Source organism: Chiloscyllium plagiosum, unplaced genomic scaffold (assembly GCF_037043375.1).
Source record: "Chiloscyllium plagiosum isolate Xiang-an unplaced genomic scaffold, Cpla_swu_hap1 HiC_scaffold_4, whole genome shotgun sequence".
In the NCBI taxonomy this organism is placed as follows: Eukaryota; Metazoa; Chordata; class Chondrichthyes; order Orectolobiformes; family Hemiscylliidae; genus Chiloscyllium; species Chiloscyllium plagiosum.
This window is the reverse complement of record NW_028270142.1, coordinates 140501063-140512757: the sequence shown is the minus strand read 5'-3', so window position 1 is coordinate 140512757 and position 11695 is coordinate 140501063. Positions and strand designations below refer to the sequence as shown.

General features: G+C 41.3%; 1 protein-coding gene across 1 annotated transcript in view; it reads left to right on the top strand.

Annotated features, from left to right (window-relative positions):
* The first annotated feature begins 571 nt into the window (after positions 1-571).
* LOC148150493 (uncharacterized) overlaps positions 572-11695 on the top strand; it is a 29984-nt gene continuing 18860 nt past the window's right edge. The window contains exon 1 of the mRNA XM_087986726.1: positions 572-906. Coding sequence (XP_087842852.1) covers positions 816-906 — 91 coding nt within the window. The 5' untranslated portion in view covers positions 572-815. The remainder of the gene's footprint in view (positions 907-11695) is intronic.

Genomic DNA, 11695 nt, shown 5'->3' with positions numbered 1-11695 from the left:
TCCCTAGGGGATATTAATGAACCAGATGGGCTTTTACAGCAATCAGCACTGGTTAACCTAACCTTTTATTCTAGATTTTTATCGGGTTCAAATTTCAGCATTGCTTGTGCTTGAATTTGAACCCATGACTCCAGAACATGACTCTGCAGTTCTGGGTTAATGGATTACACCAATGCGACACCACCATCTCCCCACAGTGGCAATACTTTCTCGTTTCAAATGGCTGGTCAATTCACACATTATTATTAGTGTGTGCCCTTTTGTACTTCACTGTTGTTTCAGCACAATTTGCTCTCATATTTATTTCAATCCATTCATTTTGGATGTTCTCCCTTGGTTGGAAATTGTGGCAGAGCAGAGGACAGTGGTTCAAGCTAAAGAGGGGAGACATTGGAGTCATCTCTGTCAAGAAGTGTGCTGCTCGTCCTGATGTGTAGTCCTTTGCCTTTACAAGCTCATTATCCATTGGAGCGATGTAAATCAATCCATCTTTAGTCAGGCAGATTACCCTGCTCATATGGCAACTGATCACAACACAGTGCACATCATTGTATCTTCACTGAAGCAGAAACAAGGTTAATGGGGGATAGAGGTGTCCAGAATTCTGCACAAACAACTTGCCTGCTTGGTTGCCTGGCTCCAAGCTGGTGAACAGTTTCTATTTGCCGCTCTCTCTCCCAACTGCAGTGCAGTCAGAGGGAGGGCACACCCAGAAAAGGCTGCTTTCTGTTCCCACCTTCAGTGCTTTGGATATTTTCCTCCCGGGTGCATTTTTAAAACTTGCTCTGTTGCAGGCAGTTTTCCCAGCAGAATTGATGGGTTGTTCAAGCAGCACACAAACCCAGTTCCAGGACAGCAACAGACCAAACTCCAAACTGGAGGAAAGAAATGGAGGCCGCAAATGTGGTGAGTGCTCCCTCAGATGACCATAACTGTTTAGGGTAAGCAACAGTCCGATAAGCTGGATTTCCACATTTACACAGCTAATGGTTTCCTTGCTCCATGGTATATTCAGTTTACATTTGAAAAGGTTGTGTTTGAAATATACAAGGTTTCTATGGTATATGGCCTTTGTTAAAAGTCATACTTTATCACTTTTGTGAATTATAGAAGTTTTTGTGAATTAAAGGTTTGTAGATTTTCTCTGGAGTCCTTTGTGAAGCTTGGCTCCTACTTAGAGTCTTTAGTTAGAGAGGAAAGTATTATCAGTTGTATTGTAAAGAGATGAGCAGATGAACTCTGTAGCCGAGAGAGAGGAAAACAAACCCATTGAGTACAAATGGAAAACATCACAATACAGCAGAGAGGGAAATCCCAGAGTGATTGGGCAGAATGAAAGACTTGCATTTATATGACGCCGTGCATAACCTTAGGACATCCCAAAGCATTTTACAGTCAATGACACGCTTTAGAAATGCAGCCAGTGTTTTAATGTAAAAAACATGGCAAATAATGTGTATGCAGAAAGCTCCCACAAATAGCAATATAATAAAGACAAGATAATCTGCTGTAGTTAGCTTGGTAATGATGAGAACTCCCTTGCACTTCTTTAATGTAATGCCCATTTGATCTTTTGAATCCATTTGGGAAGCCAGAAGGTCTTCAGTTTAATGTCTTATTTGAAAGAAAGCCCCTGCAAGTGTGGCACTCCCTCAGTATTGCACACAGAGCTAGCTCTCAGATATAGCTGCAACCCCTTCAGAACAGCACTGGGAGTGCCAGGCTGGAACTTTGTGCTTAAGACCCAGAACCAGTTGCAGAGCTAGAGATAAACTGATGCTGAGCAAGACAAGGAATCCCTGAAGAGATAATTTGATCTCAGAGTGTTGAGAAGTTGAGCACTAAGTGAGAGAACACCTGCCTATCTTAATATGAGATATCTTAAATCAGATGCCTTACTTTACATAATATTGCCAAGAGCAGAATAGAATGGTATATGGATATGGTAGACTAAGGGAATTAAAGACACTTGTTCCAATTGTCTGTTCTTGTGCTGTAGACTTAATATTACTCTTATATGTCTCCAATTATTATCATTCTACCATTGTCAGCCATGCCTTCAGTTGCTGGAATTAACTCTTTAACCTCCTACCCTATATCACAGCACAATGCTTCACTCACTACAATGCACTTTGGGACATTCCAAGATCCTGAAGACAGATTAATGTTTTTTTTTTGTTCTATTCCTTGCTTCTCTCTCTTTCACTCTGCGCCCCTGCCTCTTTCTTTAAAACGGCCTTTATAACACATTTCTTTCACTAAACTTTTGGTCACCTTTCCTAAAATCTTCTCAAATCTCAAATTTTGATGGATGATCCTGTGAAGCATGTGATAATGTTAAAGGTGGTGTGCAAATTTAACATGTTGTCCACTCAGTAGCTCATGTTTGATTCCAGCTGATGATAGTATTGGACCTGTCAGATTCTGGTTTGCTAAGTTTTATTTTTGCAGTTTGGTTTCTGTGGAGGTCAGTCACTGGTCATGCTCACAAGATGCTGCCAATGTACCTTTGCTAGAAGAACATCAAAGTCTATTACATACAAAAAGGAATAAGCAAAGCTATACAAAACCAGAAATTGCTGGTAAAGCTCAGTAGGCCTGGCAGCATCTGTGAAGAGAAATCAGAGTTAACGTTTCAGGTCTGGAGACCCTTCCTCAGTACCGGGCTTCTGGTTCTGGTTTCGTTTCAGATTTGTAGCATCCACAGTTCTTTCAGTCTTTTTTTGTTAAGCAAAGCTACATATGTATGACAACTTAGAAAGATTTTATCATAAACAGCAGCAGAAAGATCAACCTCTTTCCCCAGCAATATCCTTTACAGACACTCAACCCCAGTGAAGTATTATTATAGAGTCAGAGTCATAGAGATGTACAGGACGGAAACAGGCCCTTCAGTCCAACTCATCCATGCCGACCAGATATCCCAACCCAATCTAGTCCCACCTGCCAGCACTTGGCCCATATCCCTTCAAACCCTTCCTATTCATATACCCATCCAAATGCCTCTTAAATGTTGCAATTGTACCAGTCTCCACCACATCCTCTGGCAGCTCATTCCATACACATACCATCTTCTGCATGAAAAAGTTGCCCCTTAGGTCTCTTTTATATCTTTCCCCTCTCACCGTAAACCTATGCCCTCTAGTTCCGGACTCCCCCACCCCAGGGAAAAGACTTTGTCTATTTATCCTATCCATGCCCCTCATGATTTTATAAACCTCTATAAGGTCACCCCTCAGCCTCTGACACTCCAGGGAAAACAGCCCTAGCCTATTCAACCTCTCCCTATAGTTCAAATCCTCCAACTGTGGAAACATCCAGATCTTTCTTGAACCCTTTCAAGTTTCACAACATCTTTCCGATAGGAAGGAGACCAAGATTACATGCAATATTCCAACAGTGGCCTAACCAATGTCCTGTACAGCCGCAACATGACCTCCCAACTCCTGTACTCAATACTGTGACCAATAAAGGAAAGCATACCAAACGCCTTCTTCACTATCCTATCTACCTGCGACTCCACTTTCAAGGAGCTATGAACCTGCACTCCAAGGTCTCTTTGTTCAGCAACACTCCCTAGGACCTTACCATTAAAAGTAGAAGTCCTGCTAAGATTTGCTTTCCCAAAATGCAGCATCTCACATTCATCTAAATTAAACTCCACTTCTCAGCCCATTGGCCCATCTGATCAAGATGCCGTTGTAATCTAAGGTAACATTCTTTGCTGTCCACTACACCTCCAATTTTGGTGTCATCTGCAAACTTACTAACTATACCTCTTATGCTCACATCCAAATCATTTATATAAATGATGAAAAGTAGTGGATCCAGCGCCGATCCTCGTGGCACTCCACTGGTCACAGGCCTCCAGACTAAAAAACAACTCTCCACCACCACCTTTGAGCCAGTTCTGTGTCCAAACGGCTAGTTCTCCCTGTAATCCATGGGATCTAACCAGTCTCCAATGGGGAACCTTGTTGAATGCCTTACTGAAGTCCATATGGATCACATTTACGCTGTGTCCTCATCAATCCTCTTTGTTACTTCTTCCTGTCTTCATTTTTATTTTTTTCAACTGAACTTTTTTCACAAGCATTTCATTTCAGTCAATGTCTGCACATTCTCTGGATGTAATTCTTTCCATAACTCCTCAAAACAAACACACACACACACAGACAAACTCATTAAATTTTCTTACTGAACACAGAAAAAAAAAACTCAGGGCCTTCTCCCAGTTACTTGGACTATTTTTAAGCTGCTGGTATGGATCTTTTCATTTGAACTGAGTCTGTTTCTGTCCTCTTGACCTCTCCATCTGTTCCCTCCTCTCTCTCTCTCTGGATCTTAGCTCAAGAAGTACTTTTGCTATGATTGTAACAGTAGCTTGTCTAGACTTAAATCACAAGATTTAATGGAAATGGTGTGCTGACCTGTTGCTTAAAAAATGAGTTTCTGATCCCTAAAAAGAAAAGTCCCCTTCACGGAATTGAAAACCAAAAAACTGTTCAGCTCTTCTTTAGAACTGAAGTTCCCCAATAATAGCATATTATCAATCATAATTACACATAAATACCTAAAGGGAAAGAATCAGGGATCAAAATGGGAGTGTTAAATGGAACAAAAGATAATGAAAACTAAAATGACTTTCAAAAACATGCCCCATCCTCACCTTGTAATAAAATATGAGTACAAACAATTACCAAACTTCATTTACACCTTCTTGTATTGTAAAAGTTTTACAGTGGCAGAGATGAATTCCAGCATCTGCAGTTCTTTGGATTTTTTTTGGTTTGATGGTAAATGAGTCTGTGATTGACTGTAATCAGCAAATATTTTCCCAACAGCCCAGCAATTGCAGCATTTGTTGTAGAAATTGCAAACGCCTTAATGAACCAGTTCCCAGATTGTATGTGTTAGAATAGATATCAATTTGGAGGAAGAAGTATATTACAGCAACTCCAAAGACAATACAATACCACCTGTCCCACAGATGTGACTAGTGTACACTTTATAATCAATGTTTTTATCTAGAGTTAGGTACGTTTAACATAGCAGAGCCAGGCCTTTCAGTCCCACTGGTCTATCCCAGTGTTTATTCTCTCCACAAGTCACTTAAACACACACCATTAACATATTAAAGTCATACAGTCATACAGCACAGAAACAGACCATTCAGTTCCACTTGTCCATGCTGACCAAGTTCCCCAAACTAATTTAGTCCTACTTGCCATTCTTTTCCCTCTTTTTCTCCATGTACTTACCTTACTTCCTCTTAAATGCATGTATCCTATTTACCTCAGCTGTGGCCTGTGTCAGTGAGTTCCATATTCTTGCCACATTCCAAATCAAGACGCCTTGTTTTGGACTCCACCACAATATCATTGGCTCTTTGTTGAAATGTAGGAAACACAGCAGCCAATTTGCCCACTGCAAATTTGCACAATAACCCGTGTGATAAGGACCAGATAATTCATTTTGAGTGATGCTGTTTAAGGATTAAATAGGCCAGGGCACTGGGGAGATTCCCAGCTCATTTTTCTGATAGTGCCATAAGATCTATAATGTTTCTCAGTGTGGGAAACAAACTCAATTGAACATCTCATATCCTTCTAATACAAATGGAAAGGAACATCCCATCACTCACCAGAAACAAAATGATATAAAGGAGTATCACCTGCACTTATAACCTGCTCCCCAATGCTCAGTTTGCATTCTACTAGATCCACTCTGTTCCAGGTTTAATTACAGTTTTGGTCTAAACTCGGACAAAAGAGCAAAAATTGCAGAGTTGAGGAGAGAGAGGATCGATTGTTTGAGTACGTGGCTGAAGAACAGATGTCAGATTTCTGAGGCATTGGGATCAGTTCTGGCGAAGTAAGGACCAGTATCAGCTGCGCAGGTTACATCTGAACAGGACTAGATCTCATACTCTCATAGGGAGATTTGCTAGTGGTGTTGGATTTGTTTAAACTAACTTGTCAGGGGAATGGGAACCAGTGACATAACCCCAACTGGAAGAAAGTGAAACTGGTAACAGGAAGTAGCAAAGCTGTCGGGAGATTAAAAGACAGGAATAAACGAAGTCGAACATCGAGTCTGCCTTGAATGCAGAATGGTATTAAAAGTCTAAGGGCACCCCACCTGAATACAAATATCATTCACGACAAGATAGCTGATCTAAAGGAACAAGTAAAGATAATTGTTATGATGTAATTTCTAATACACAGGTGACAAGGATTGGGAAAGGAATATTCAATGATATTTGATGTATAGGTTAGGTGAATTGGCCATGCTAAATTGTCCATAGTGTTTAGGTGCATTAGTCAGGGGAAATGTAGAGAAATAAGGGAATGGTCCAGGGTGTGTTACTCTTTGGAGGGTTGGTGTGGACTTGCTGGGCCGAAGGGCCTGTTTCCACACTGGAGGGATTTTATGTATTTAAGTATTCAAGTAAAGACAGAAAAGGAGGAAAAGCTGGTGGGGGTGCACTGATAATGTGGCACGGTCTAAGTTCATTAGGATGGAGGATCTCAAACTGGAAAAACAATATGTGAAACTAGAAAACAACAAGGGGCTGCAGACATTGCTTAGAGTTATTTATAAGTTATAAAATAGTGTGGGACATAGTATAAACCAGGAGATGAGGGAAGCTGGTAGTATGAGCAATACAGTAATCCCTTCTGCCCCCTTGACCACGACCTCGCCTCCCATCACCAAACCATCATCTCCCAGACCATCCACAACCTCATCACCTCAGGGGATCTCCCATCCACAGCCTTGAACCTCATAGTTATGCAACCCTGCACTGCCCGGTTCTACTTCTTACCCAAAATTCACAAACCTGACCATCCTGGTTGACACGTTGCCTCTGCCTGCTCCTGCCCCACTGAACTTATCCCTGGATACCTTGACACCATCCTGTCCCCCTTGGTCCAAGAACTCCCCACCTAAGTTTGGGACACCCCCCTCCAGAACTTTCATTTCCCTAGCCCCCAATGCCTCATTTTCACCATGGATCCAGTCCCTGTACACATCCATCCACCATAATGAAGATCTCCAAGGCCACCATTTCTTCCTCTCATGCCGTCCCAACCAGTACCCTTCCACTGACACTCTCATTCGATTGGCTGAACTGATCCTCACCCTCAACAATTTCTCCTTCGAATCCTTTCACTTCCTCCAGACCAAAGGGGTAGCCATGGGCATGCGCATGGGCCCCAGCTATGCCTGCCTGTTCATCAAGTACATGGAACAGTGTATGTTCTGCATTTACACCGGCACCATTCCCCAGCTTTTCCTCTGCTACATCAATGACTGTATCGGCACAACCTCGTGCTCCCACAAGGAGGTTGAACAGTTCATCAACTTCATTAACACCTTCCATCCCAACCTCAAGTTCACCTGAACCATCTTGGACAACTCCTTCCCCTTCCTGGACCTCTCCACTCCATTTCCGGCGACCAACTCAACACGGACATCTACTACAAACCCACCAATTCCCACAGCTACCAGGAATACACCTCCTCTCACCCTGCCTTGTGTAAAAACGCTGTATACACAAGGACTTATTAATAATCTTATTGTGGAAGAACTTTTAGGGATGAATGACCACAATCTGATGGCATTTTACTTTAAGTTATAAAGTGATGTAATTCATTTTGAAGTAAATGTATTGAAAAGAAGGGAAATTATGAAAGCCCAAAGCACAAATTAACTAAGTTAAATTGGCAAAATACATTTAACAGACATGACTCTTATGTTGACAATGGATCGCCTTTAAAGAACTATTACATAGAGTCATAGAGTTGTACAGCACGGAAACGGTCTAACCATAATCCCAAACTGAACTAGTCCTACCTGCCTGCTCCTGGCCCATATCCCTTTTCCTGTTCATGTACTTATCTAAATGTCTTTTAATGTTCTAATTGTGCTCACATCCACCACTTCGTTGGCAAGTTTGTTCCATACATGAATCATTCTCTGAAACATTTGCCCCTCATGTCTTTGTTAAATCTCTCTCCTCTCACCTTAAAACTGTGTCCCTTAGTCTTGAAATCTCCCATTCTAGGGAAAAGACAACTACTGTTAACTCTATCTATATCCGTCATTATTTTATAAACTTCTATCAGGTTGTCTCTCAACCCCCTATTCTCCAGTGAAAAGAAAATCCCAGCCCATCCAGCCTTTTTTTCTAACTCAAATCTTCCATACCCTGCAACATCATGGAAAATCCCTTCTGAACCCTCTCTAGCTTCATAACATCCTCATAACATCCTTGAAGTTTGCAAAAATTGAAAAAAAAAATCAGTCAACTGTCACTGAATAGGAAGTTTAGGTTTGTATAAGATTACAAAGTAGCAGAAATCATAATGAGGATTGGGAAATTTTTAGAATACAACAGTGGAAGACCAAGAAACTAATAAGGAATTGGAGCATAGAAGCCAACACAGTATAGCAGAAACATAAAAATGGACTGTAAAAGCTTCTGTGGCTGAATAAAAAGGAAATATTCACAAAAATGAATGTGTGTCCTTTAAAGACCAAGTCAGGAGAATTTATAACAGGGAATAGGGAAAAAGCAGAGAAATTTAACTATTACTTTGTGTCTGTTTTCACTGAGGATGGTACCAGAAATCCCCCAGAATGAAAGATCCAGGTGACCAAGAAGAAGGACGAGTGGAAGGAAATTAGTATTAATGAGAAAATTATACTGGAGAAATTAATAGGGCTGAAAGTGGATAATTTCTCAAGACCTGATAGTCTACATCCCAGAATGGTGAAGGAAGTGGACACAGATTGTTGATGCTTTGGTTATCATCTTCCAAAATGACCCAGATTCTGGAAAGATTTCTGCAGATTGAAAGCTAATAAATGCCCCCCTCCCATTTAAAAAAGGAGCAAGGGAAAACCACAGTGAGTTACAGACCGATCAGCCTTGCAGAAGTAGTAGGGAAAATGCTAGAAGCTATCATAAAGGATGCAATAAGTGAACACTTGGATAAAGTATTAAATGTATTTGCTATTGTTCTGGCCATTTGCAATTTTCCCTACTGCATATTGCTTCCTCAGTTGTACTCTGATCAGAACAGAATATCAGAGAACACCAGAGCACACAGAGAGGGGCAGTTAGCATTAGAATATAGAACAATAATTTAATAGATGGAGTTGAAATAAGGAAAAAAGTGAAAATATTCTTAAGAAGGTTTACAGTGCATTTTTGTGGAAGAGTCAGAGTCATAGTCACATGGCATGGAAACAGACTCTTCAGTCCAATCGGTCCATGCTGAACTTAATCCCAAACTAAACTCTCCCACCTGCCTGCTCTTGGCCCATATACCTCCAAACCTTTCCTATTTATGTATCTATCCAAATGTCTTCTAAAAGTTGAAATTGTACCCACATCCATCAGTTCCTCAGGAAGCTGCTTCCACACATGAACCACCCTCTGTTTAAAGAGTTTGGCCTTCATATCTTTTTTATATCTCTCTCCTCTTACCTTTGCCCCCTAGTCTTGAAAATTGGCAAATTGCAAGCACAGATGCCCATGTATAGAATTGTGATGCTGTGGTGAGAGCAAAGACATGTTAATTTGTTGAAGTTGGAGTGAGGGAGAAAGTAATGAAACTTAAATCTGGTTTATTGTGCATGGATGTGAATCCACAGGAGAGAGTAAATAAGGTTGGGGAGTTACATACGCACTTCACCAGGGTGGAAACATTATGCCTGCAATAACTAAGGAGGAGCAGGACTCAGAGTTCAATATTGCTGGGTACAAAGAGTTCAAGAAAGATAAGCAAGAAAGATAAAAAGAGGACGGCTGGTTGTTTTAGTTAGTATGTTTCTTGAAATGCTAGAGGACAAGAATATCCCAGAGGATCAACCAACAAAGTTTATTATGCCTGGGTGAGTAGTTTTTAGGCTACCAACCAATGGGAAGTATGTTGACAAACTAATCTGGAAGGGAATTACAGAGAAATGCACACTATCTGATGTGGTAATAATGGGGGCTTCAATTATCTAAACACAAACTGGGTTAGTGTAAAGGGAAGAGAGGGAGAGCATTCTGAGATTGCGTTCAGGAAAACTTTCCAGAGCAGAATGCCCAGTGAGAAAGGGGGAACTGTTGGGCCTATTTTTTTTTGGGAATGAGGTAGGCCACTGGATGAAGATTTAGGGGACAGTGATCATTGTATCGTAAGGTTTGGGTGGCAAAAAAATGCAACAAATTATCAAAAATAAGAATGAATAAACCGGCCATAACTGACTTCAGTGGGGCAAGAACAGGGCTGGTCCAGATCAACTGGATTCAAATGTGGGAAGGAAATGCTGAACTAAGGGCTACCTTTGAAGAGGAGATGGTTCTGACAAAATAAAAGTATATTCTTTCAAAAATGAACAGTAGGGCAAACAAATGTAGAGCTCCCTAGATGAGAAAAAGAGATGGAAATTAAGATAAAGAAGGAAAAGTGCACTTAATATCTAATTCATTTATGGAATGTAGGCATGGCTGGCTGAGCCAGCATTTATTGCCCAGGCCTAGTTGCCCTTGAGAAGCTGGTGGTGAGCTGCCTTCATGAAGCAAAACATTCTATTTATTGATGACAATCTCCAACAAGAGAAAATCTAATCATTGCCCCTTAATAATGAATGGTATCACCATTACTATCAACATCCTTGGTGCTACCATGGACCAACTGTACTGGTTATATATGTATGGTTGTTACAAGAGCAGGTCAGAGGCTCAGAATACTTCAGTTTGTAACTCATTTCCTGACTGTCCACCACCTACAAGACACAAGTCAGGAATGTGATGAAACATTCCCCACTTGCCTGGATGGGTACCACTTCAACTCAAGAAGCTTGATGCCATCCAGGAAAAAGCAGCTCTCTCGACTGTCGCTACAAACAACCACTCCCTCCACCACCAACACTCATTGCTAGCAGTGTGTACCATCTACATCATTCACTGCAGAAATTTACCAAAACTCCTCAAACAGCACCTTCCAAATCCATGACCACTTCCCATCTAAAAGGACATGGGCAGCAAATACATGGGAACACCATCACCTGCAAGTTCCCCTCAAAGATATTTTCCATTCTGATCTGGAAATATATGGCCATTCCTTCAGTGTTGTTGAGTTAACATCCTGGAAATCCCTCCCTAATGGGATTATGTGCCTCCTCACCATCTTCTCCAGAACAACTAGGGATGGACAATAAATTCTGGCTCCGATACTAAATGGGTATTTTGCATCAGTATTTACTGTGGAAAAGATATGGACTGTATAGATTGTAGGGAAATAGATGGTGACATCTTGCAAAATGTCCAGATTACAGAGGAGGAAGTGCTGAAACGGGTAAAGGTGGATAAATCTCCAGGACCTGATCAGGTGTACCCGAGAACTCTGTGGGAAGCTAGAGAAGTGATTGCTGGGCCTCTTGCTGAGATATTTGTATCATCAATAGTCACAGGTGAGGTACCAGAAGACTGGAGGTTGGCAAATGTGGTGCCACTGTTTAAGAAGAGTGGTAAGGACAAGACAGGGAACTACAGACCAGTGAGCCTGACCTCGGTGGTGGGCAAGTTGCTGGAGGGAATCCTGAGGGACAGGATGTACATGTATTTGGAAAGGTGAGGACTGATTAGGGATAGTCAACATGGCTTTGTGTGTGGGAAATCATGTCTCACAAACTT